The sequence below is a fragment of the Pyrus communis genome, chromosome 17 (genome assembly GCF_041283825.1).
Source record: "Pyrus communis isolate YQ-2024b chromosome 17, ASM4128382v1, whole genome shotgun sequence".
NCBI lineage: Eukaryota > Viridiplantae > Streptophyta > Magnoliopsida > Rosales > Rosaceae > Pyrus > Pyrus communis.
Genome location: NC_142581.1, coordinates 5,728,875 through 5,756,772, shown reverse-complemented (window position 1 = coordinate 5,756,772; position 27,898 = coordinate 5,728,875). Strand labels below are relative to the sequence as shown.

The window sequence follows — 27,898 nt, the reverse complement described above, 5'->3', positions numbered from 1 at the left end:
CAAAGCACCATTAAACCAAGAGCAAAGTTCGATGGATTAAGGTGAGAAGTCCAACTCTGAATCCAATCCAACATCGAGAGGACATAAGGCGGAGAAGGAGGGACACCAATCGGAGTAGCAAGCCAGACACACTTAGCAAAGGCACAATCGCGCATAGGGTGAATTGTAGACTCACCCTGGATAAAATTTGCCAGTAATTAAAAAAAATTATTAAAATTTATAGGCCTGTGCAAGCATATACGCTATATACGGGCGATGAGGAGAGAATGCAAGAACTCTGGAAATCATTGACATTGTGTAAAATTTCCCACCAAAGTTGGTACCATCGACATGGAGCGACAGAAATGCATACAGTATACTCTCTTTTCCATTGAAATTTATGAACATAGTTAGGTAATTTCTTTTTGGACACGTAATTTGGAGCCTGTTTAGGTAGTTAAGAATATTTAAGCCTACTCAGAAAGTTAAAATTGTTTAAGACTAATTGAGCAGTCAAGAGTATTAAAGTATGAAGCTTGTAGCTAAGTGACTGGACTGACTGGACATGCTTGAGAGTAATTTAAGAAAGGCTAGAATTATTTCAGGGTAAAATCACTTGAAAATCAAAAGGTGAATCACTTGAAAATCAAGAAGTGAAAGCAGGTATCATCAGAAAGTGAATAATAACATTTATTCCTCAACAAGAAGCCTTGCGTAAGAAAAACCACATGAGAATTTTCTCGATCAGGAATGAGAGGCCACTCATGCTATAAGAAATACTGCAATTGCAAACTCATAAAAAAGACTACCACCCGGAGAGTCCAAATCCAGCCGGAGAAATACTATAAAGGCATCACGAGGAAAAGACTACACCACTCTTTGATGATCTCGCAATCATTGACAAAGAAGTGTGAGGTCATTTTAAATCTAACACGTGGGCCACATTAATTAGCTAACGTGTGGGCACGTAGACCCTTGGCTCAACAAGTGGATAGCCTGCTTTGATTTCATATTAGAATGTGACTATCCATCCGAACACAACTCACAATGAGTGAGAGATTCCAAAACCATTTAAACTATCAGATAAGACTTATTTTACTTGATGTAAGATTTATACTCTCAATAAGTTTGTTTTCGTAGTAATTTTTTAGTAGCAATTTTCTTAGATATTTATTTATAGGAAGGGTGATGCTATCCATACACCAAATTTTATCTCTCATTCACCCTCTTAATTTCTGACCGTTGGATTGAATGAATGAAGAAGATCAATGAACAAAAACAAATAAGAATGGGTAGGAGGTAAAAATGAATGTATAGATAGCACTATTTAGAAAAATGAAATCTAAAATCTTTGAAATCTGCGTCAATTAATCTTTATCCCAAAAAAAAAAGGGATTTAGTTGTTTAGCTGAATATATTATCTTGTCTTGGAAACAGTTTGACAATTTCCCACTAAAACAAACAAAAGCAAGTGGTGTTTCCTCCCATACCTGAGGCTAAGGTGGATTTTATAAGGAAAACCGTGTGCTCATTTGTATAGTTAGTGGCCATGACTGTGAGAGAAAGAGAAGAAAAGAAATATATACCTTTGGCTTTACGCTCTCTAAACCGCCTCTAGTTATTGGTGGAAAGGCCCACCCTTTCTAATACCTATATAAAAAGCACTTCATGCTCATCTCCTTCATCAAACACTTAAACATTCACAATCACTACCAAAAGAATTCAGAATACCCAAAGGAGCGAAAAGAAATCATGAGTTCATCAAGTGCAAGCAGGGCTATAGTGGCAGCAAGTGTTGGAGTTGTGGAGGCACTCAAGGACCAAGGGATTTGCAGATGGAACTCTGCTTTGAGATATGCAGGCCAACAAGCCAAGAGCCAACTGAGGTCCTTTTCTCAGGCCAACAGCAAGCTCTCTTCTCGTTCTGCTTCAGTTCTGAGTAAAGTGAGAGATGAGAAGATGAAGAAATCAGAGGAGTCTTTGAGGACGGTCATGTACCTCAGCTGCTGGGGTCCCAACAACTAACCCAATTATTCATTCACAGAAACAAGAGCAAATTAAGATTGCATGTTTTTGTGTAAGCGCTTGCTGATGGAACACCCCATGAAGGGGTCCTTGAGTTATTAGCAAAGGCTATCGTTTGGGATCGTAAGTGGCAGGCAATTGATGTCTGCTAGGTCCTGGCAAATTGATGTAAATTTTGTTATGTTATGACAATTGCCATGTAAATTAAACATATAAATCTGAGAATTGCTGATCACTAATTCACTATTGAGTTGAATTTTTTTATTTTCACAACGGTACATTTGAAGAAGGGCTCTTATGGAATTTGAAGTTTAAATATTGCCCCCACAAAAAATGGTGCTATGATGGATTGACATGTTGCTGAAATTTTCAAATTTGAGACAAAATTGTTTGTATCTCGTTTTCTCCAATGTGGCTGCCTCCGTGGTCGCTTGCAAGACGTTCAACCATTCCAAAAGAGTGATTAATTGATTCAAAGACTTAGCAAATCCAACCATACCAAAATAAAAAGGAGCAAAAACATTCCATTAGACCAAAAGAACAGAAATAGAAACATTCTGAAATAGGACAGAAGATTAGCCGCGATTATAGGGTTGTTCACGATCCCTTTCAAACCGCCCAAACCGACTGAACGAATCTGATTCAGTCCGATTTTGGTTTAGAAATTTGGTCTCCCTCACATTACTCTTATTTGTTTAATGGTTTTATCCCTTGTAGGCATTTAGTATGACTCTCAAACCTAAATATTTTCTATGAATCATTCTTCTAAATTTACGAAAATTGTTGGGAGGAAGAATCTCACATCGAAAAATAATAGACCTTGTATGTGCTTATGAAAAATTGAGCTAACTCCCAAATTAGTAATTAATTTTATGATAAAAATCCTAGCTTCTTTTAAAAATGACATCTCTAATTCTTAAAACAAAAAACCGAGTCACTGTTTTAGCTCCATAAATTAAAACAAGGAGTGAGGATCCTTGTTGGATCCTCTTTGTGAGGATCCCAGGGATCCTTAAATCAAATCTGTTTATCGTACATTGTGCGGTCAGAAATCATTGTAAAATTTTTATTCAAAATTGAATATAAATAGTACCTTACAAAAACTAACCGCACGATATATGATGAATGAATGTGATTGGAAGATCCCCGGAATCATCACAAAGAGAATTCGGCAAGGATCCTCTCTCTAAAACAAGTCGTATCTCCTCCCATACTTGGGACTTAAATGGATTTTTTTTAAAGGAAAACCGTGTGTTTTTGCTTGGTCCTACCCAACCTAACTTTGTCTTCTCTGTCTATGAGTGTGAGTGTGACCAGCTAAGAGCAGTTCCACCGTGGGAAGGGCCCCCAGGGCTATTCACTATTTAATCCATCTAGTGAACAGTAATTGCTCTTAATGAATAGTAATTGTCTTTCGCATCTCCACCCCTACACTTGAACAGCCCTGGCAATAGGCAATAAAATAATAATATTTTTTTATTTATAAAATAATACAAAATAATTTAATTTGTAATTTCGGATAAGATTTTTAATCGTTTTCATTACGCCACGTGTCATTATCCGAAAAGACAATTATTGGTGATGGATTTCGATAAGATTTTTATCCAATGTCATCGTGCCACGTGTCGTTATCTTTTCAGAATCGTTGAAGATAGATTTCTGATAAGATTTTTAACCAATCACGTCACGCAATGTGTCACAATTTGTTTACAATCTTTGAGGATAGATTTCAGTCAGATTTTTAATGAATGACGGCATGCCACGTGGCATTATCTACAACATAATCCTTTATGAATCCTCCATATAATCCACCATTCATCCTCAGAAATCTCATACCAATTTTCTCAAGATCTTTATCATTATTCATAGTCTTTGCTTCATTCTTCACCAAAATCAAAATCTGTATTTGTGAAATCCCATTCCTGAATTACACTGTTATAATCTACGTATTTGTATTATTGAGATTTTATATTATTTTTCGAGAAAGTATACTAATTTATTTGAAACTAGATTTCAATTAAACTAGTTACGAAGAGTGAAGTTTGGAAAATTATTATTTACTCGTGGACCTTTTGAAGTAACAAGTAACGTTTTTGAATAGATCTCGAACCCACGAACGCATAGGCGAAAGCCGTTTGCAAGTCTGAATTATAACGGTATAGTTACGGACGTTTGAAATTGTGAACTATAGATTGTAGGAATTATTTAATTTCCGCGTGTGGGTTAAAGGTTAAGTTAGTTTAATAAAAAGGGAACCAATCAGATTTTTAAGAAAGGGGAAACAGCCCAATCATAGGAGGGCAAGGAGAGGGAAGGGAGTGAGACCCGAGTTGGGTCATTTTTTACCTGCGAAACTCCAATTTTGACCCGGACATATCTCCTTCATCCGAACTCCGTTTTGGGTGATCTTGGTGTCTATGGAAGGCCCTTGATAAGCCTTACATCTTTGTAGTGTTATATTTCCCAATTTCTTTCTCATTTTTCCAGTTCGAAACCACAAACCCACGGGTGTTCCGGCGGCTTTATCCCTTTTCCTGGTGGCTCCGGCAAGTTTCACCATCCATGACCACCACCAAAAGACTCCTCTCAACCCCAGGAACAAAGGCCAAGCAGTTTTGGAGGCGTTGGAGTCGATTGGAAGCCGAATTCGAAGCACACCCACCTTAGGGTTCCGGCGGTTCGTGGCCAGTTTGGGGTGTTTTTCGGCCAAATTGGCCTTGGCCGCAGGTATAAAGTTTACTCTACTCATTGAGATCTTCATTCCTATAAATTTTGGTAATTTTTGAAAATAATTAGATTTTTCCGACGAGTCAGAGCGGCCGACCACCACCCATGGCGGCGCGTGGCCCGGGGGCCGTCAATGTCATTCTTAGGCTAAATTAGATGCCTTGACCTCAATTTTGGTAATTGTATGACATAAGTTGATGGTTGGAACCTAAATTATCTACGATACGTTAATTGGTAAAAGTGTGAATCGACGATCCGAACGTTGGAACGTCACCAAACTTTAACATATGTGATATGGTTATTATCTTAATTTCTTATATTAGTATCATTTGCGAATATGAATTGGTATTATAATTATGATTTCTATTGAAATGTGAATTTTATATATTTAGTCATAGACCTATGCTAATTAACTATGATTTGGCTTGTGTATTGATGCTGTGATATATATATATATATGTGTGTGTGTGTGTGTGTGTGTGTGTGTGTGTGTGTGTGTGTGTGTTTAATTAAATTTTTAATAATGTGAATGATAATTATGATGAATGTTATGACAATTATGGGATCTAAATATTGTTTGATAATCATTTGGATATGCTTGCCAACTGAATACCTATGTGAACTTGGCATTACTACCTAGCATGAGATGAAGATGGAAGTCAGGAGATGAGTTGGGTACTCTATTAGATTTTTAGTAGAATTAGTAATTAAGGGAATTCCTTGTGTTGTGCTTCATATAGTTGGATGTTGGTTGATATGTGGAATCAATAGTAGGTATACGTATAATTATGTTTAATGTGTGATGATGAGATTGCACCACGTAGTTGTGGTACATGGATGGTCTTGCTTGGTATATCCGTGATGGGGACCATATGTATTCAGGGGTGATCATGCTTGGTATATCTGCTATAGGTGATCACTGCTTGCACGACGAGTTTATGCCTATGGTCTTGCTTGGTATATCCGCGATGGGGGACCATACGCATTCTAAAGGTGATGATGATTGGTTGTACATGGTACATTTTTAGGCGATCATATTTGGTTTGGTTCCGTTGAGTGGTCCGGAACCCGAGGTTGTTGAATTTCGTGGAGTGGCCTAAAATCACATTGTTTGGAGAAGTAGGCTTGGCCTAACTATGTAACTCTAGCCTTAGTTATATATATATATATATATATATATATATATATTTGTGTCAATGGTTTCGAGAGTATTGTGAATTGAGTTAGAAAAGATGTTGGATGTCTAAGTGACTTCTTCGGGATTTTTCATGATTCGATTATGATTTCATAAGGTATGAATTTAGAAGATATGGGAATGATTGTTATTACTTTGATCAATTAATTAATTAATGTGGCTAGAGAATTGTTTTGTGTTTCGTCGGTTCTTAAATATGATCTATGTTGTGAATTGTGATATCATGATGAGACATAATGATTTATATGTTGGATGTGAGAGAAATCATGTTTTCATGGGGGTTGGTTATGTAGCTTGAGTCCAGGAATTACATGTTGTCAGGTTATAATAAATGATTGAGGAATGTTATGCTTCTCTGGTTGAACTTAGTAGAATAAACGTCTGGTTTTGTGCAAATGAACTACGAATGGCTTGATCCCTATATGAGGGTACGTAGGCAGTCTAACGAGGAGGTTAGATGCAGCCATAAGGTAAACGAAAGATTTCTTTGCAATTTGATTCTTGAATTGTGATTGCCATATTCCTGAGATGGGGTATGTGAGTTATACGAGTATTTGGGTGACGTCACATATCGAGTCTGGACGTATGTCAGGATCAGAGCGTGACAGTATTATTATTCATAGTTTATGCTTCCTTCTTACAATGTTTTCTTCTTCAAGGATGATGTGGGAAATCGATCAGCAAGAGGAAGAATTGTTTAACCAATCAGAATGAATGTTCAATCTCCAGGTGGCCCAAAATGAGATGAAAGATGATGAGGAGCGTAGAAGGAGAGATGGTGAAGCAAGAATGGCCAGAACCTCACATTCTCGTCGAGTCATCCAAGCTATGGCTCAAATCTGCAGGCCCAGCCATTTCGCAAACCTTGATAAAAGTAGGCAACGACGAGGTACGGAACTCTTGGACGATTATTTTGTCCGTAACAGTGTATTCCCTAATACGTACTTTAGACGTCGTTATAGAATGGAACGACATTTGTTCAACAAAATCATGATTTCTGTTTGCAACCATGATTCTTACTTTGTGCAAAAGAATTATGCTTTTGGTGTTATAGGTCTCCTTCCTAAGCAAAAAATTATTGTTGCCTTGCAGATGCTTGCATATGGAGCATCTGCAGACCAAGTGGATGAGATAGCGATGATGGGTAAATCAACTATTCTTGAGTCCCTGATGAGGTTTTGCAGAGCAATCGAATCTATCTACATCGCAAAGTACCTCTGGAGACCTTCTGAGATGGACTTGCAAAGGCTTCTGAAGAAGGACGATATGCAAGGTTTTCCTAGGATGATTGGAAGTATCGACTGTATGCACTGGACCTGGAAAAATTGTCCAAGTGCATGGAAAGGCACTTATGGGGACATAAAATGAGCAAAAAGTATCATTTTGGAGGCAATGGCATCTTTTGATATATGGATTTGGCATGCCTTTTTCGGGAGCTCAAAATGACCTCAATGTCCTTTCCCAATCCCTAGTATTCAATGATGTCCTGCAAGAAAATGCACCAAAAGTTAAGTATTGGGTCAACAAACATAAGTACGACGGGCCATACTACTTAGCAGACGACATTTACCCAAGGTGGTCATCGTTTGTCAAAATAGTGCCACGTTCGTGAAGTGCAAAGGAAAAACACTTTGCAAGTTATCAAGAGGGGTGCAAAAAGCATGTGGAGCGTTATTTTGGTATCCTCCAAGCTCGCTGGGCGATTGTTAGGGGTGCTGCCATAATGTTTAATTTAGAGTCGCTCCAATCCATCATGATGACGTGCATCATTATGCACAACATGATTGTGGAAGATGAGTACGATTATGATGTCGTTGATGAATATGAGCCAGACACGATGAACAATTCCAAAATACAAATATATTGTGCTCATGACGCCACTGAAAAACCCGTGCAACATGAGCCATTAGAAATGGATGGACGTTACAATGAAAGGCTCATTCAACAATATACTGCACTTCAAATGCCATATATGCACAATGCCCGACAAATTGACTTGATAGAGCGCTAGTGGGAATTGAAACATGCTCAAGATACTTATGTTCATTTAGTGTGTTTATTTAGTTTTATTTGGTGTGTTTTTTTTAGTTCATTTAGTGAGTTTTTTATTATTTGGTATGTTTATGTAATTTATTTGGTGTGTTTATGTCATTTGAATAAAGATTCTCTTAGTATAAATAAATTACCAAATTAAATAAATTTACTCTCACTTTAAATAAAGTGCTAAATTCAATAAATTGGAAACAACATAAAGTACTTTATTCAATAAATAATAAATTACAACCCAAAGTGATTGGAAAATTATGGGCTCCGATTACTAAAAGTACTCTATTCATCATCACTTAACCAATTTGTGGTGCTAGGATGATCTTCTCTTGTCGTGCTAGGACAATCTCCTATTGCTCTCGCTTCTCTTGCAAGCCTCCTTCGTGCCATGTCCGCTTTCTCCGACTTCCAAAAATATTTAGAATTTGGAGATTTCCCTTCTAAAGGCATGTTCATAATGTCACGATCTCGTTGAGCTGTTCTTTCATCTCTAACATGTTCCCTTTCTTGCCTAAGTAGCTCTCTTTCTCTCTCATTAGCTTGAAATGCTCTCTCAACAGCTATAGTTTTTGCCTCCTTTCTAGCCTTATCAGCCTCAAATTTCATCATTGCTCGCGCCAAAGTCAATTCACCTTGGCGAGCAAGTTCTTGCATATACTTTGCATAATCATTCTTGGAAGCACTCTTTTTTCTCTTTGAAGTCTTCTTACCTTGAGGCCTAATTGGATAACAGGTCAACCCCGACGCTTGTTCAGGGGGGGCGTTTCGGGCACTTCTTCTGCATCATCTTCATGAATATGCAAGGCATGATCAGATGTAGAGTGTAGAGGGGAACTGTTCATGAAAACTTCTAGATCAACCGGCACAACTCTGAATTTAGTACAATCTTTGACAATATTCCAACATTCCCACTAGTTGAATGATTTGTTTTAGCTTTTGGTGTTGGCATTATACCAAGCTTGTGCTTGAAGTTCCTACACAATGCGGGAGAAGAAATCATTATAATGAAAGTAGGTAACAAATAAATAATACAAACAAATAATTATAATCAAAGCAGCTAACAAATAAATAATACAAACAAATAATTATAATCAAAGTAGCTAACAAATAAATAATACAAACAAATAATTATAATGTAAATTTGGGTATAGTACAAACAAATAAATAATATATTGTTACCTGATCCGCTAAATTTTTCCCACTTCGAAGATTACTACTAGCTTGTGCCAAAGCGTCTCTCCACGTACTAAACAATTGGCTAAGTAATTTCCAACGACTGGACATCAATTCTTTGGTTCTTTTCCCACCAATTTTCTCAAGAAAATTGGTATGAATAAGACTCCATATTTCTCGCAACTGCATCTCATTACCCCTAATTGGATCATGAGTAACTTCAACCCAGCTAGTACACAACGCAACATCTTCAAAAAACGTCCAATTCGTACCTGCATCAGTAGTCATTTTGTTGGAAAAAAAATTGGATTGAAACTTTAAGAGAAAGATAGGAATGTGGTTGAAAGTAGTTGAAAAAATATGAAATTATGGTGTAAAGTAGAAGATAATGAGAAGGTATTTATAAAAAAATAAAACCTTTTTTTTTTAATTTTCATTTTTTTTTTTTGGATTTTTATTAATTTTTTACATTTTTTTTAAATTTTTATTCACCTAATTAATCTCTGTCGTTGGATTAAAAAAATTTTGAATTCCAACACTCCAGATTGTGTCACGTGGCACAACGGTAATATTTCAAAATTATAAACTGTTTTTTTTTTAATTTATAAAGGCAAATAACGTGGACCGTTGATTTCAAATCCAATGGTCCACAAATTGTTGCTGTTGAAATCTAATAGACGAGAGGAAGCCACTTGGCCTCCCAACAGTAACATTTTCAGAGTGCGTCGCGGGCCCTAGCTTCTGAAATCCTGTCGGACGACGCGCGCCAACCCGTGCTTGAAGCCCACTCGCCTGACAGAAAAAATATAAAAAAAAGTTGCGTCACGTTGCCTTTGGGCTCTTGGTCTGGCAACTCGTGCCAAGCCTCTCCCTCGGGCCCGCTCGGGCTCCATTGCCAGCACACACTGGACCAAGTTGCTCGAGCTATCTGGCCCTATTCCAACGTCAGTCCACCAAGCAATAGCCCATAGTGGAATTGCTCTAAGTAAACCGTTGGCTTAATTCCCATGGTTTTTCCCACATTTTATGGGCTTCCACTTTCCTCCTACATTCATGAACTTAGTTGAACTGTCACTCCCTTCATATAAAAGCAACACCCACTCACCATTTTCTTCATCAAATCAAAATTCAAACACATCAAACAAACATCAGTTTTCATTACTGGCAATTTTCCATCAAGAGTTTTGTGTTAAAAATATATACAGAAGAAAATATGACTATTTCATCAGCAGCAGCAAGGAGAGGTTGGGTAGTGGCAGCAAGTGTTGGAGTTGTGGAGGCCTTGAAAGACCAGGGGATCTGCAGGTGGAATTATACTATGAGATTACTGCAGCACCATGCCAAGAACCGACTTGGGTCGTTTTCTCAGGCCAACAAGTTCTCTTCCTCATCTTATGCTTTGGTCTCAACTAAAGTTAGACAAGATGAGAAGATAAAGCAGTCTGAGGAGTCTCTCAGGAAAGTCATGTACCTCAGCTGCTGGGGTCCCAATTGATCATTCATCCAGCCACTCTCTCAATTTTGATACGCAAGAAATCGTTGGCCATGGTTGAACAACTTGTAGACTGTAGCCTGAATGGAATTTGTAATTTTTCACAACAAATTGATTGTTAATTTTAGATCTCTGAATTTTCTGTATGTATATACAATTAATGTATGAGAACTAATTCATCATGTGATCAACATTAGCATTAGCCTTTTTTTCTCTCTTTGCTTTGGTCCATGGACTATTTGTATGCCCTTCCCTTCCAATTTCACTGGTGAACAAAAAAAATTTAATCGACTTTGCAGTCAACAAGTCCCCCTCTACCAAATTCCTTACATTCAACTAGTTTCTTCTTATGAATGAGGATATAATTACTGTGTTGATTTATTACCATCAAAATTACTCATTTGCCAAATATAGAAGTTATCTATTTTTTCTGTGGTTCATGCACTTAAAGATTCAAGTAGCTAGAATTTGTATATTAAAAAAAAAAAAAACCTAGTGTGTATCGATATGTTAGTATTAATGTGTTACTTTTATTGACATGTTATTGACACTTTATCTATACTAGCCGATGAGCGCACACTTTGTGTGTGAACAATTTCATTTTGTTTTTTGTTTTTTTTTTATTAAGGAGTGTAATTAGTTTTTAAAATTTTAAAAAGAGTGAAAAAAATTATGGTGGAACAATTTCTCTTAATAAGTGCATATTTTATCTTAATATTACATAATTACTGTTTTGTCCTCCTTATGTAAATGTTGTGTATCAAAAGTGAGGGTAAAATAGGAAAAATAGGGATATGATTGTCATTTTCTCAAAAGATATAAAATTACTATTTTGCCCTCATTATGTATGTATTGCATATCAAAAGTGAGGACAAAATAGGAAAAAAGGGTAAAAATTTGACAATGAGGGTTCTTTTAATAATAGTATAGATATGCATTCACATTTTCACTGTAACAAACAAAAGCAAGTGGTGTTTCCTCCCATACCTGAGGGTAAGGTGGATTTTATAAGGAAAACCGTGTGCTCATTTGTATAGTTAGTGGCAATGAGTGTGACAGAAAGACAAGAAAAGAAATATATACCTTTGGCTTTACGCTCTCTAAACCGCCTCCAGTTATTGGTGGAAAGGCCCACCCTTTCTAATACCTATATAAAAAGCACTTCATGCTCATCTCCTTCATCAAACACTTAAACATTCACGATCACTACCAAAAGAATTCAGAATACCCAAAGGAGCGAAAAGAAATCATGAGTTCATCAAGTGCAAGCAGGGCTATAGTGGCAGCAAGTGTTGGAGTTGTGGAGGCACTCAAGGACCAAGGGATTTGCAGATGGAACTCTGCTTTGAGATATGCAGGCCAACAAGCCAAGAGCCAAGTGAGGTCCTTTTCTCAGGCCAACAGCAAGCTCTCTTCTCCTTCTGCTTCAGTTCTGAGTAAAGTGAGAAATGAGAAGATGAAGAAATCAGAGGAGTCTTTGAGGACAGTCATGTACCTCAGCTGCTGGGGTCCCAACAACTAACCCAATTATTCATTCACAGAAACAAGAGCAAATTAAGATTGCATGTTTTTGTATAAGCGCTTGCTGATGGAACACCCCATGAAGGGGTCCTTGAGTTATTAGCAGAGGCTATCGTTTGGGATCGTAAGTGGCAGGCAATTGATGTCTGCTAGGTCCTGGCAAATTGATGTAAATTTTGTTATGTTATGACAATTGCCATGTAAATTAAACATATAAATCTGAGAATTGCTGATCACTATTGAGTTGAATTTTTTTATTTTCACAACGGTACATTTGAAGAAGGGCTCTTATGGAATTTGAAGTTTAAATACTGCCCCCACAAAAAATGGTGCTATGATGGATTGACAAAAGCGCCTGTTATACTCTCACTTTCCTCGAAATGTCGCTGAACGTAGTTAGGTGATTTTCAAATTTGAGACAAAATTGTATGCATCTCGTTTTCTCCGGTGTGGCTGCCTCCGTGGTCGCTGGCAAGACGTTCAACCATACCAGAAGAGTGATTAACTGATTCAAAGAATTAGCAACCTCCAACCATACCAAAAGAAAAGGGAGCAAAAACTTTCAATTAGATAAAAAGAACAGAATTAGAAACATAGTCTGAACTAGGACAGAAGATTAGCCACGATTGTAGGGGTTCAAGATCCCTTTCAAACCGCCCAAACTGACTGATCCAATCTGGTTCGATCCGATTTTAAATGGTTTTGGATCCCTAAATTTCAAACCAACACGATTGAATCAGATTGGATGACTTCACTAGTGAGAATCCAGTCCAATCCAATTTAGTCTGTTTCATGGTTTTTTCCCTTTATGGCATTTAGTATGAGACTCAAACCTAAATATTTTCTAATAACCATTCTTCTAATTTAGGAAAATTGTTGGAAGGAAGAATCTCACATCGAAAAAGAATAGACCATGTGCCTATGAAAAATTGAGCTAGCTCCCATATTACCAATTAGTTTTATGATAAAAATCCTAACTTCTTTTAAAAATGACATCTCTAATTCTTATTAAAAATAAAATAATAAAAAATAAATGAGTCCCTGTTTTATCTCCATAAATTAAAACAAGTGGTATCTCCTCCCATACTTGAGGCTTAAATGGATTTTTTCAAAGGAAAACCGTGTGCTTTTGCTTGGTCCTACCCAACAAGTTTGTCGCCTCTGTCAATGAGTGAGTGTGACCAGCTAAGTATACCACTGGCTTTATTCCCATGGTTTTTCCCACATTATATGGGCTGCCACTTTCCTCCTACATTCATGAACTTAGTTGAAGTGTCGCTCCATATAAAAGCAACACCCACTCACCATTTTCTTCATCAAATCAAAATTCAAACACACCAAACAATTATCAGTTTTCTTCACTTGCAACTTTCCATCAAGAGTTCTTTGTTAAAAATATATACAGATAGAAAATATGACTATTTCATCAGCAGCAGCAAGGAGAGGTTGGGTAGTGGCAGCAAGTGTTGGAGTTGTGGAGGCCTTGAAAGACCAGGGGATCTGCAGGTGGAATTATACTATGAGATTACTGCAGCAGCATGCCAAGAACCAACTTGGGTCGTTTTCTCAGGCCAACAAGTTCTCTTCCTCATCTTCTGCTTTGATCTCAATTCAAGTTAGACAAGATGAGAAGATAAAGCAGTCTGAGGAGTCTCTCAGGAAAGTCATGTACCTCAGCTGCTGGGGTCCCAATTGATCATTCATTCAGCCACTCTTTCAATTTTGATAAGCAAGAAATCGCTGGCCATGGTTGAACAACTTGTAGACTGTAGCCTGAAGGGAATTTGTAATTTTTCGCAATAAATTGATTGTTAATTTTAGATCTCTGAATTTTCTGTAATGTATCTAAAATTAATATGATGAATAATTTATCATGTGATCAACATTAACATTAGCCCTTTTTTTTCTCTCTCTTTGCTTTGGATTATTTGTATGCCTTTCCCTTCCAATTTCATGGGTGAACAAAAGAATTTTAATCGACTTTGCAGTCAAACAAGTCCCCCTCTACCAAATTCCTTAGATTCAACTAGTTTCTTCTCATGATCAACGAGGATATAATTTCTGTGTTGATTTATTACCATCTAAATTACTCATCTTGTCAAATATGGAAGTTATCCATTTTTTCTCTTGTGCATGCACTTGAAGAAGTGTTGGAAAATATTAGTATTTTATGATTATTTGAGTTGCTTGTTAGTTAGTTTATGGGTCTAGGCCATCCGAATTAGGGTTTCTAGGTTAAAGATATCTTATAGTTTAGTATGAATAATAAGTTAGTCACGATGTAACCTCTTGGAATTTTGTAACCGTTTCGGAATTCTTGTTTATTTAATAATATTCCTATTATTTTGTAATCTTGGTTATCACGCACATTGATATTCAATTTAGTATAAAGCAGGTTTGATTCTTCGGGATTGAATCTGTTCTTGGTAGCTAGTTTGTATTTTTTAGTTTGCTCGGTATTAGTTTTGATAAGGTATTGTTTTAGAAAAAGGTTTGCGTCTGTTTGCCCCAGCCTGCTAGTACCATCGGTGCTGCTCAACCCGCACCAGCATGTCCACTACCAGATCGACCCAGCTCTGACCTACACCCTCGCACCACCTCGCCGCCCCGCAATCACGACTCCACTACTTGAATCGATTCCGTCGCTATCCAAGCACTTTGCCGTAGTCTCGTACCCGCATCGACTAGTCTTGTACCCTCAATCGACTCCCATGAGTCGGATCTGTCGAACCACTGCAACCCTGCCGCTGCTAGTTTGAAAACCTTATTCTTGCTGTTTTTTGTTGGTCCGACGATTGCAATGGAGTTTCAATGCAGTTTGATGATTGCTGTACTAGTTTGCAGTTGCACAGAAGAGAATGGAAGAAGGATACAGGAAGAAAGAAAAGAAAGAAGACGTGCTATGAAGAAAAAAAGAATAAGGAATTGGATCGTCTCCTAAGACCATGATCCTCCTGGCCCACTAACACAACCATTAAATTTTGATCCAACCACTACAATTATTATAACTTTCAGAGGAATTCCCTATTTGTAGTCGTTGGATCAAAATCCAATAGTCCATGTTAATAAGTCAGGAGGATTCAGATTTCCTGCTCAAGAGAGGATCCAATTCCAAAAGAATAAGAGAGAGAAAAAAGTAGAAAATAAAAAAGAAAAAAACGTTGGCTTTTTGTTTGAAGGCCCTCACAAGTTGTTGGCTTTGTTTTGAAGTTTGGGTATCTGCCGTTGCCGTTCGCAATGAATTCTCGAGTGTTTGGAGTGCTGACCACTCGAGTGATAGTTACTAGAATTTTTTGGCATTGTTCGTTTGTGGGTACAATTGAGATATGGAAATCTCGTCCGTATAGTGACGGGTTCTTTCCATACTCTCAACACTAGCAAGTCAAAATCAATTCAAAAGTTCGCAAGTTCGCCAGTCAAGTCAAGTCAAGTCAAGTCAAGTTTGCATACCTGCCAATCCGCCTAACGGAGCCAATCCGCATCTACTTGTTTGCAAACCCATGTCGTATGTTAGAAAATATTAGTATTTTATAATTATTTGAGTTTGCTTGTTAGTTAGTATATCCGAATTAGGGTTTCTAGGTTTTGCTCTCTATAAATATAGTTTATAGTTTAGCATGAATAACAAGTTAGTCACGATGTAGCCCTTTGAGATTTTGTAGCTGTTTTAGCATTCTTGTTTGTTAATAATATTCTTATTATTTTGCAGTCTTGGTTATCGCGCACTCTGATATTCAACTTCAAATAGCTAGACTTTGCTAATTAAAACAAAACTAGTGTGTATCAATATGTTGGTATTAATAAGTGTTATTGTTATTGATATGTTATCGACACTTTATCTTTATATTATTAATAAAATTAACTCGTACTACTGAGGTTCTAAAAATAATATTCATTTACATACAGAGTTGTTCTGGCAAAATGGACATATAACAAGGGACAAGTGTTGGAATTTGATGTTCCTAGTGCTACCTCATTAATTTCACTAAAATAATGATTACTAGGAGTTAGAAATAACCAACATGTATTTTAGTCAAATGAATTAGCACTCCTGATCCTAACAGTACTGAATCAGAGTTATAAATCTGTAATTCTGTAGAAAAAGATGAATCGCAAAAGAAGAAAGTAAGAGAGAGAGAGAGAGGAATCACTAAATTCCAATTAATGAACCGAAGGCAATACAATAGTGTATGTATACTAGTACATGTGGCAATACAATAGTGTATGTATACTAGTACATGTGGCAATACAATCCAATCTTAATTAGTTCTTAGAGAGGGGGAAGGCATATTATGAGTGGGAATCGAACCTGCATTAAGTCTCATAAATATAATTATTTTCTGTTATTATGATAAAGCGTTGTTTACAGGAAGAAATCAAGTATTGTCAAGTAATAAATTAGTAAATAACTTAGTCAAAATTCCGACGTTCCCCTTCATCTTCTCCCTACTGTTTTTTCACCTCCATAGTTCTAATCAATTCATCTTCTACCTAATCCCAATTGGTTCAGTCTGCCTTCACTCCCAAAAAATTCCATATTTGTAATTGCTTCCCTTCTCCGCGTTTGTGGGTTTATCGGATGGTGCATAGAGCTCTGGCTCAGGTGTTTACACCACCACTATCCAGTTGTCTACCATTCTCGACACTGTTGCTTGTGGAATTTTCCACTGGCTTCCTTTCCTTTGTGGTTGCGATTTGGATATTTATGGTTCTTGTTGCAGGTAGATGGAGCCTTCTTCTTTTCGTTTTCAGGTTGTTGCCTTGTTGGATCTTCGGCATCTACAAGGGAAGCTGGTTCTTGGTGGATGGTTGGTGCTCCGGCGGCAGCAGAGGGAATTGGCTGCTCGGGTTTTTTAGTATTGTGCTTTTCTGTTTTGGGCTCTAAAGATTTTTTTGTTTGTCAAAGAGTAGAATTTATTGAAGTCTAATAGAAATGTTTACATCCTTTGCAAGAGTATTAAAGAGAAATTCAGGGCTCAAAAGCTTGGGTTGGACTCTTTTTTGTGTTGTTGTGGAGGTCTATATCTCTGTGTAATCGGGCCTCCATCTATATACATATCTTTCCTTGGTAATAACATTTACCTTTGATAAAAATAAAAATAAAAATTTAGAGAAAGTGATGATGCACATGCAATTTTCTTAATGTTGTGCACGGTGTAAAGTTCCATTCCATATTAGTCTGCTGCTTAAAAGCACTATTTTATTGACGAAACAAAGTGCGCGTGTGAAAACCAGCAGAAAAGTACTAAAAAATTAACCAAAAACCAGTGGATTTCCTTGGAAAACAAGCAGCAACTTCTGCAACCTCTGTTTTTTCCCCAATATTTTTGGCTTTGCTTCCATCCATTCGTGTATCCAAATCAAACCACTCAACCTTAATATCCCATCTACATAATACATCCTCCTTGCCAAATATTTCAACTCAACCTTTCTCAATTCCCATACTTTGTTCAATACAAATCAAAAGAGAGTCCCAAGGAAAAAAAGAAAATTTAGATGATGAGTGCAGCAAGTAGCGCTTGGATCGTGGGGGCAACGGTTGGAGTTGTGGAAGTACTGAAAGACCAAGGGGTGTGCAGGTGGAACGACCCCATAAGACTGATGCACCAGCATGCCAAGAACCATCTCACCAAGTCGTTTTCTCAGGCCAAGGAGCTGTATTCTTCTCCTTCCTCTGCTGCTAGGGTTTCAAACACAATCATGCGAGAAGAGAAAGCAAAGCCGGCAGAGGAGTCTATGAGGAAAGTTATGTATCTAAATTCTTGGGTTCCCAACTGAGGCCAAATTAAACTCAGCTTGAGGTCACTGTAATCTGTACGTACTTTGGAAACATTTTCTTCTGGCACGTAAATATTTATTCCCTACAAAGTTTGGAGATTCATCCATAAATTGTTATTTTCATTAACTGCATTTTATTAAGTGAAGAAATATAGAATTGATGACAGAAATTAGATGAGAAAAGAAGATGAAAGCAAGGAAAGGAAAGTCTGCATGAGACTCTTTGATAACAGAGGAATCGGAATTTAGGAAATAGTGACAATGATTCACTATTTATACATGAGACTTAACTATACCAATCACATAAGGACACTCGTCAATAAATTTTGGAGGATACATTTTTGTTCACCATTATGTTAATTACCGTTAGATCGATTCGATTCTGTAGTTGGAGATGAGAGAAATGATGTGTTTGAGTTTAAGATCGAGTAGTGACTAGAGAAAGTGAGTTGGGTTTGGGTTGAAATGGGAACAACCAGTATAAGTGTATCATGCGTGTGTGAAATGAAATGGGCCTACGGGCCGGGCATCCTAGGCTTTAAATGAGATGTGCCTATGAGCCGAGCCTGGGCTCAAACACCGAAGCCCAAGCCTAGCTCTCTATATAACGAGACGGCCCGGCCTGAATCCCATAATGAATCAGGTTGGGCTTTTTCCGATGGGCCGGGCAGGGCCATGGCCCACGTGCCAAATGAAGACCCCTAATTAGCAACATGATCGAAGCCACTTTCTACACAAAGTGGGAGAATCTTCTTCTTCGAAAAAAGAATGGTGTCAAAGAATAAGGGGACTTTGAAGCAATTAGAAGGACCACTTAGACTAATAATGTACTTGAGTTGTTGAGGCCCAACTGAGCTGGAAAGATCCTATTCCTGCCCACTCCCATGTTTATGAAATCATTACCAAGCGTTACGTATGCTGTGTGTCTTTTAGTATCATATCCTTTTAATTTGTTCAGAAAGAAGGAAATCACATATTTCTGGTCCTCCTCTTTTAGAGTATGACACATACAAGAGCAAATAATGAATTGAATTTCATCTTTAACAAAAATAAAACAATAAAAATTGGATTCTGATTGAAAATACTTCCAAATTACGGGAAACTCATCAGTTTGGTCTTCCAACTTAAACTCCAAAGTCACTCAATGTCGTCATCCTATTATTTGACATGACATTAGTTACGTGCCCTTTAAAATTAATTATATATATCGAAGTATAAACGCGCATCGAGCGATTTGGAAGTTGGAGGACTAAATTATGTGTTTAACATAATTAAGAGAGAGAAACCCTTAAATCTTAAATTTCACTAGTCAATTATGTTGGTCCAAGCAATTAGCCCTTGGCTCGATCAACTTATTATATAAACACAGTGAGAAAAATAAAGGGAACGGAAGTAACTTTACACAAAAGCTGTTTGAACTTTGTGATTTTCCCAAGTGCAAAATGGCAGGTCAAAATTATGGTGCATGAAATATGGGAAAAAGATGAGATGCCTTTGAAAGACCCACTGGCGAGGGGGCCGCATGGGAATATCAGTGGAGTTGCTGATTGCTGCGTCGTTATCTTTAATGGCACCACCAGGAGAACATGTTCTAATGCTCTAAACATGATTAGCCTATTTTAATTATGGCCTCATGCGATTGATCCATTCTTTTAAGAACAAAAGAATAAAAAGAGAGATGAAAGGAAAAAAGAATCATGCGAAGATTTGAAAGAAAGTGCGGATTTGGTGCATGTCCATGTCGTATCCAAAGCTATAGTTCTTCCACCAACGGTTTGGTTATATTCTTCCTAGTTGTCAATTTTATCTTTGGACCAAGCTATCAATTTTTCTTTTCCAACCGATATTATTGCTTCAAATTATATTAAGGGGAGAGGTTGAACGTGTGAAGTACAATGGATTGAAGAGAAAATGTTATCTACTAAAGGAATCGATCAATAAGAATTATTTCGATAGCGAGAATGTGATAACTTATGTATATAACATATGAATTTTTTTTTTTTGCCACTTAGTACTACGGACTAGGGGTATTCATCTTCACTTGTAAATGAGTCTTAGGTTCGATTCTTGCCTAAGACGAGTTTGAACCACATTATTACAAGATCATCCCCTTCCTTTAGTGTAAATAATATCGTTTGTAAAAAAATAAAAAAATAAGAAAATAAAAACATAAGAATTTGTTTTTTCCTTTCATAGTAATATAACAGACCTAAAAATATGTAACAATTAAACGGCTAATATTTTAGATTAAGAAAAACTTATGAAAAAACTAGAGATTGAAATGGTGGAGCAATGGAGATTCAAAAGGTGGAGCAATGGAGGACAGATGCAGGATTTGTTTATGTGGTTTGAAGTTTGAATATGCGAGTAAATTTTCTATGAGGCAACCATGGGAGGATGAAGAAAGATCCAAAAGGTGGAGAAGGAAAGGGGAGAGGGTAAGGAGGGAGGAGATATTCAGGAGAAGGAAAGGAAAAATAATTAATGACGGTGGAGAAGGAGGGAGGAGATATAGTGTCATGGAATATTTCTATATATATATATATATATATATATATATGTATGTTGGCACCCAAAAATCAAATTAGCGTAAGATTCGACAAAGGAAAAAACATACAACTATGCTCTTATAATTCAATAATTTTATTTTAGCGTAACCACTTTAATTAGGGTAATGTATCCCTCTTTCAATCCAAATTTGAATTCCCTCCCATTGTTTGAATTAGATTACGACGTTAGTTAGACAAAAAAAGATATTAGATTAGGATATTACTTAAAAAATATATATAGTCCAATAATTTGAATGAAATCGAAATATATAGTCCATATGTTGCCCACAATAAGTGTTTAAACTTTGATCCACATCTGCCAACTGACAGCCAACAACGACAGAAGAGAACAGAGTGGAGTGAGCAAAAGTAACCACCGCCAGTTCCGACAATTCAAAAAGTCCAGAACGAAAGGTCGCATTCATCCACATTTGGCATTCGCACCCCATAAAGGCCTCCCACAAACACTACTTGCCACCAAAGTCTCAATCTTTCAGCTTTCTCCTTCAATCCGCGTAAAAACAAAATCTCTCTTTTCACTGTTTTCCCCACCATCTCTGGCGAAACCCACTTGCTAGCGACGAGAAGTGATTTCCGGCGAGTTGGTCGAGAATGGCTGTGGAGGCTGAGAAATCTGGGCCTGACGGGAAGCTTTGGAGTCTATTCAAAATGCCGTTTTGGCAGTCTGGGAACGCTTCTTCGTCGTCGTCCTCGACCTTGTCTTCAATGCATCACAATGTTCACCACCAGCTGGGTCAGATTCACGAGTCTGCGGCGGAGCGGATGGCTCTTCATTCCGCCAGTACGGTGTCGTACGTGACCAAGTCTTTGCTTCCGGCTAGGAGAAGGCTGCATCTTGATCCTCCGAATAAGCTCTTTTTTCCATGTAAGCCCCTTTACTTGCATCTTTCTAGTTATCTTTGTTGTTATGTAATAATTGTGATCTGGGTTTTTCTGGTTTCTAAGAATTTCAATGGAAAAAGTTGACCTTTGTTTCTTTTGGGTTGTCTAATTGGTTGCGTGAAATGTCGTGCTTTTAAGCTTAGACTCTGTTTTTCAATGACAAATGTTTAACTGGGTCTTCAACATTTAGTACATAAAACATAATGCCACATTTTTTGTTCTTTGATTTGCTTAAGTTGCATGATTTGTTAGTTTCATGAGTTAAACTGTGAAAGTCTTGGGGACCGTTTGGTGATGCTTCGATGAGAAGCATTTATGCTTATAAGCACTTTTGCTAGAATTGTTTTTCTATGAAACCCGTCAAAGCACTTTAATTTTTTCTGCCAAACGTAGCCATAAGCTGTTTTTGGTTGTTAGAAAGCGGTTTTAACCATTCTACAAGCAGACCCCAAACAAGCCCTTATAGTAGTTCCTAGTGTTGTTTCTTTTTGCTGATCTGGACGGTTCTAAGTGGTGTCTGTACATCTGATATGCTCTGTTCTTTGATAGTTTGTTTTTAAGTATCCACTTGTGTAGTTTTGTTCCACTTGGGATTTCTTATAAGCTTTTCACTCAGAAATATTTGCTAATCATTATAGAAGTGTAATGTTGGCTGAGTTCCTTCGCTGGTAGATGATTCAAGGTAGATATATTTGGCCTCACATTGTGATTGTTTCGTCTGAAGATGAACCCGGTAAACAGGTCAGGAGTGCAATTGGGATAAAAAACACTAGCAAGTCTCTTGTAGCTTTCAAGGTATGGATTGATCCTCTAAGTTCCCCTGTTATGTATTTTACCTCTAACATTATCGAAACTAGTCATAGCTAATTGGACAAACTGACTGTTCGACTAGATTTACGACCAAATTTGGTTAGCATAGTTTTTGAAAATTGTATAGCATTGGATGACAGTATCAGGAGTTTTCCTGATACGGCTATCTAACTGCTTACGTGTTGGTTGCTTTAGTTCCAAACAACTGCACCAAAGAGTTGTTACATGCGTCCTCCTGGGGGAATACTTGCTCCTGGTGAAAGTCTTATTGCAACTGGTAATTCATTTTTCATGATCTTTCATTATTTCGGGTTATATTTCACATCCATATATTTGCAATGAATAACATACTAGCTAGTCATATTTTAGCACGTTCATTGTTGAAAATTGTAATATTAAATCTTGACAGTTTTCAAGTTTGTGGAACCTCCGGAGAACGATGAGAAACCAGCTGTAGACCAGAAGAGCCGGGTGAAGTTCAAGATCATGAGCTTAAAAGTGAAGGGAGATATGGACTATGTACCAGAACTGGTATAGTTGCAGGCATTTCGTATATAACTTTTACCATATTCATTTACGTTGTTTTTCCACAGTAACATTTTTACTTTCCCTCAAGATAATATCAGTAAATATTGTTAGTAGACTTTGAGATATCAAATTTGAGGTTTGTTTTCTCCGGTGTGTGAAAATTGGGAATATTCTTGCAATTGTGAAAGCACATGCTGTCTATAACCTTCTGCGCCATATGTTAATAAGTGAAAATTCAGATGTCACATACTACATTGGCAAACATTTGGCATAATTTCTAATTAAGGCTTCCTTATAATTTGTTCAGACCATATATCTTGCTTCTGCAACAGGTTGATCTTGCTATATATCCGATTTATGACCTGAAATCTGCTGTATATTTTTTACTTTATGACAAGATAGAAACCAGTGTGCATCATAATTCAAAGATATTAAACATCAACTGTAATATTTTTTTATGCAGTTTGATGAGCAGAGGGACGAAGTCGTGGTTGAGCAGGTTTTGCGTGTTGTTTTCCTTGACCCTGAGCGCCCTACCCCTGTAAGTAGATGGACCAATTTGCCATTTCTTGCACAATACATACTTTTTTGGTTGTCTTAGCTTTAGCCTCAGTAACAAGCCCCTTCACTTTCAAATTTGTTTTTTAAGGCAATGGAAAAACTTAAGCGGCAATTGGCCGAAGCTGAAGCTGCCCTTGAAACACGAAAGAAACCTCCAGAAGAAGCAGGCCCCCGGATTGTAGGGGAAGGACTTGTCATAGATGAATGGGTGAGGCACTCAACTTGTTTTTGTTTCTTTTGGTAGAGTGACGGTGTTGTGTTTGTTTAGACCATTCTTCTTGTGCACATTCTTACTTACGGTATGTGTGGTTTCGTTTGTAGAAAGAGCGCAGGGAAAGATACCTAGCGCAGCAGCAGGTTGAAGGGGCTGATTCAGTGTAGAGTTGTGTTTGTTTAGGGCATTTCTTTCTAATTGGAAGCATGTTTCAAGAGAAAAATTATAATAAAGTACTGTTTCGTTCGGGTCCCCATCTCTACCTTATAACCTGTAGATAGTATAAATGAATGTTTTAAATTTGACAGAAATATAATCTCTGTTCTGGCTGGTTGTTTTGCCTCATTTTTTGTCTTGAGACGTGCAGCATGAACACCTCTTGATACGGCGAATTTACGGTTTCCTTGCTGAATTTGCAAAAACTATGTGCAATTATTTGTTCCATGTTGACATACACTTTAAGGATCATGATATACGTGTATGTATTGATCTGAAATGATCTTGATTCAGATTACTCATGACTTTATGAAAGTTGTGGTTCTAAACACGTACAACTATACTTTTGCTATTGTTCAGACTTCAGAGTTGACAGCTTGAAAGAGAGCAATACTGAGGCTGCTCTCCATTTCCTAATTATATGGAATTAGTGGGAAGTGGATTGAGATCTGAGTTTAATTCTTATTTTTTGGTCCACTAACCATAAAACAAACATATTAATACCAAACTTATCCATCAAAGACCATTTCTTGGTATCCCTTTTATTTTCATGGTGTATCTTGCTCATGATCTTTGAGATTCTAGTTTACAATTTTTTAGTCCCACACAGAGAGAATAAAAAACTCAGGCTTAAAGAATAAAGAAATACAAATAGATAAAACTTGCTTTTTGCAAATTTTCAGTAGGAAATTGAACTTTTCCACTAAAGAGACACTAAATACAATACAAATAGATAGAACTTTTTACAAATAACTTTTGAACTTTTTTCATTAATAAGAGACACTAACGACACATTTGGAAGTACTTCTAAAATGACTGAAATCGTTTTGAGAGAAAATATTTTTGAATTTCAAAAACACTTGAAGTGCTTCCTAAAAAAAATACTAGTTACGTGTTTCTTTCACATAACACTTCAAGTGTTTTTTCAAAATTTACCTGATTTCAAAAACATTTTATTAAAACACATCCAAAAAATTCTTAAATCGTTTGGTGTTCCATGTTGCATGTGTGGTCCCCTTTAGCATAAAAAGTTCCAAGTTTAATTGAAGATTTGTAAAAAGTCATATCAAAGTGTTTATCGGAAGAAGAGGTGTGCAGTAACTTGAGCTGGACAGATGGCAAAGTTATCCTCTAATATAAAAGATTATATATATGATGTAGAGAATAAGAGGAGATCTTATCTTTTAAACTAATCTTAACAATGAATTGGAATGTAAGCCAATGACAATGATAGGTAACTGCCTCTAATTAGTATAAATTAATCCCCAACTAAGTATATATTATCGGTATCACAATGTTCTTTAACAATGGAATACCTGTCTGTAATTACAAATAATTAAAAAGTTATCATTATCCAAAGTTCCAAACTCCTCAATCCCTTTTTGGAAGATCTTATGTATGTTCAATCTCAAATTTATTATCCGAACTACATATTAATAGAACTTTTTTTGTCAATTAAAGAAGGGTGAAAAGATTATTTAATTTTTAATCACAACAAAAAAGGTAAGGGCAGTAACGTAATTTCATAAAACAAAATTTTATTATTATTTATTTTAGCATCACCTACAAATGATTTTAACGTTTCTAATTTAAAAAAAAAAAAAAAAAAAAAAAAAACCAACCTCTCTCGCTCTTTCCTTGCTTTCACATCTCTTAGTCTCTTTCTCTCTCCTTGAATTTTAAAAATTAAAAAAAAAAAAACATTTTATGCACATTTTGTGTGTGAGCATATACTAGTATAATATTGATAAAGCTTAAGTGACAGCAAATGAAACCCACAAAGAATCAAAAATCAATTAACCATCTTCATTAGTGGATTATACTAAGAACAATAATATCCAGTAGTGCAAAATCTATCAAAAAAAGGAATGGATACATCTAAAACATTTGGTTTCCAATACCAGCAGCAGCACAGTTGGGTTTCTTTTCATGTTCTCTTTGTTGACAAAGTCCAAAAGCGAATATTGTAAAAGCACTTTTGGAACTGTAGATATAACAGATATCTCTACAATGGGGACCAGTTCATGTTGTTCAATTTCCACCAGCTTCCCCACTCTGATAATGACGAGAGCATATAGTAAACACAATTATTATTCTCAAAACTGATGCCTGATGGGTGGTGGACCTCCTTAGTGAAATGGAAGTCCCACTCTATATAATGTGACCCATCTGCAGTAATGATAAAAATGAACAGAATGTAAATGGTGGGAAGCAAGTTGTAATTTGATCCCCATCCATTGTATGTGACAGCCATGATGAATCTTCTCATCCTAAACTCAATCCTAAGGTCATCTCCAACCTGATCTATAACCTATTTTCCCCCTTTTATTCCTCCCCTTCCCCCAAATCCAACCCAACACAAGTTTAAAATTCGACCTAAAACCTATAACCTAAAATAAAGCCAAATTTAGTCGAGGATTAGTGGGGTTGACCCACCTTATATGTATATTTTATTTAGTTCGATATTTATAAATTCATTAAATCCAACGGTTAAGATTTAATTTGATAAAATTCAACGGTAAAAACAAAAATTTAACGGTCCAAATTTAAATCTAATGGGTAAAGTAATTAAAAAAAAATAACTCTTATGTGTTTCATATTTTTTTCATAGTGTTTAACGAGTTTCATGATGTCGGTTAATGATTTTTCAGTATTTTTTAGAATCTAAATATTTTTAGGTTAAAATGTTCATAAAATTAAATTAGGATAGTCTACAGATTTTTTTTTTCTTTTAAAAAAAAGTCACTTTAAGAAAAAAAATTTAGCCAAAATTCATTCTTTAATAATTTGGGGCTAAAATTTTAGGCCAGAAAAGTTGTTTCTGAGTTAAAACCTAAATTTTCTGGGCTAAAAATTTTAAATTTTAGGCCAAGGGTTAGAGATGGTCTAAGAATATCTAACAACCGAAAATAAGTGATATTCGAAGACAGAATCGAATATAAAACTGTTGTAATGTTTACAACTCGAACTACAATCCATTTGTATTTCACGATTTATCCTAATGTGTGGGCTAGGAAATGCCTACAATCGTAAGCCACCTTTCCTCTTCCTCTCCACATTCAAAAAGGTCATTTCTCTATTAACTTGGCAATTTCAGTCAGTTAGTATCTCTATATCTTCATTATCACCACATACATATATAGGGTTATTGCCAACCATTCTATATTTAAGTACACAATCCCAATCTCTCTAACAATGTATCTACAATTATTTCATATAGATTCATACTATACCATGTCAACTACTTAAACTTAACCCGATCAGAAAAATATCTCTTTTGATCACCTCTCAACAGAGGTGAGAATTCAAACTTGAAGATAGTTTTCAATTGTAATAGAGATTACAACTAGCCAATACCTAATTAGTTATACGGTAAAACCTCTATATTGTCATAAAGTTGTGACCAACACAAATTTTCCAACTCCAAAGAGGTTATTTTTTAATAGATGTGTGATTGAAAAAAATACTATTGACGTAGAAACATTTTGAGAAGTTAGAAGGGGAAGGAGATATTCTTGAGGATGCAATATGGATATATAAAAGTTTCATGTCCATGTAAACATGCTTCAGAAGTTAGAAATTATTTTTCTTTAGCAAGAAGGTTCATGTTCACGAAGTATTACGTATTCGTAAATTCAAAATGTGACATTAACTTTTAAAACTAAAATATCCTCCTAAACAGTACAAATATGAATATACAATCCTTTCAAGCAAGTTTTCTTTGCATAAACATGATTGATGATACCGTACAACCGTAACCAAATTTTCCCAAAATTTGTATCCGTAAATATATCGGCATGATACAATACAACTCACACGAGGTCCAGACAAAATTTTCTCGACACATATGAAATGAAAATTTGAAGAAAAAACAAAGTTCTGTTACAAAAATGAAAGTTTAATGTCGTCGGTCGAGTTTCAACAGAAAAGGGAAAAAGAAGTGACCGTCGGATGATCAACCGACTGATATCAGACACCGTTCGTTCGCGCTGCATGAAATCTCACCCGTCCAAAAAGCTCAAAGATCAGAATACTAAAAACAAAAGCAAAAAATTATTCATTTTAAAAGCTTCAAAACCCGAGGATAATAGAGACGACAGACCCCACGTCAAAGCACGTGATGGCCATGCATGCCCCCATGAGCATGACGACCCAATGGCGCCAAAATGCACAAAAGGACC

At 36.5% G+C, this 27,898-nt stretch overlaps 6 protein-coding genes across 6 annotated transcripts; all 6 read left to right on the top strand.

Moving 5' to 3' along the window:
• The first annotated feature begins 1,613 nt into the window (after positions 1–1,613).
• LOC137709379 (uncharacterized) lies at positions 1,614–2,239 on the top strand. The gene has a single exon (XM_068448473.2). The coding sequence runs from the start codon at positions 1,648–1,650 to the stop codon at positions 2,002–2,004; it is 357 nt and encodes a 118-aa protein (XP_068304574.2). The 5' UTR covers positions 1,614–1,647; the 3' UTR covers positions 2,005–2,239.
• An 8,013-nt stretch (positions 2,240–10,252) lies between these two features.
• LOC148689318 (uncharacterized) lies at positions 10,253–10,852 on the top strand. Its single transcript, XM_088689954.1, has one exon. The coding sequence runs from the start codon at positions 10,359–10,361 to the stop codon at positions 10,638–10,640; it is 282 nt and encodes a 93-aa protein (XP_088546080.1). The 5' UTR covers positions 10,253–10,358; the 3' UTR covers positions 10,641–10,852.
• Positions 10,853–11,772: 920 nt separating this feature from the next.
• LOC148689317 (uncharacterized) lies at positions 11,773–12,407 on the top strand. The gene has a single exon (XM_088689953.1). The coding sequence runs from the start codon at positions 11,803–11,805 to the stop codon at positions 12,157–12,159; it is 357 nt and encodes a 118-aa protein (XP_088546079.1). The 5' UTR covers positions 11,773–11,802; the 3' UTR covers positions 12,160–12,407.
• Positions 12,408–13,446: 1,039 nt separating this feature from the next.
• LOC148689316 (uncharacterized) lies at positions 13,447–14,052 on the top strand. The gene has a single exon (XM_088688719.1). It carries the CDS (start codon positions 13,573–13,575, stop codon positions 13,852–13,854), a length of 282 nt encoding a protein of 93 aa, XP_088544845.1. The 5' UTR covers positions 13,447–13,572; the 3' UTR covers positions 13,855–14,052.
• Positions 14,053–17,451: 3,399 nt separating this feature from the next.
• On the top strand, positions 17,452–18,039 carry LOC148689315 (uncharacterized). Its single transcript, XM_088689698.1, has one exon. It carries the CDS (start codon positions 17,655–17,657, stop codon positions 17,934–17,936), a length of 282 nt encoding a protein of 93 aa, XP_088545824.1. The 5' UTR covers positions 17,452–17,654; the 3' UTR covers positions 17,937–18,039.
• Positions 18,040–20,957: 2,918 nt separating this feature from the next.
• LOC137708478 (vesicle-associated protein 4-1) lies at positions 20,958–23,846 on the top strand. The gene is made up of 7 exons (XM_068447562.2): positions 20,958–21,371; positions 22,113–22,183; positions 22,394–22,475; positions 22,608–22,729; positions 23,190–23,267; positions 23,376–23,495; positions 23,609–23,846. The coding sequence occupies exons 1-7, from the start codon at positions 21,098–21,100 to the stop codon at positions 23,666–23,668; spliced, it is 807 nt and encodes a 268-aa protein (XP_068303663.1). The 5' UTR covers positions 20,958–21,097; the 3' UTR covers positions 23,669–23,846.
• Positions 23,847–27,898: the final 4,052 nt, after the last annotated feature.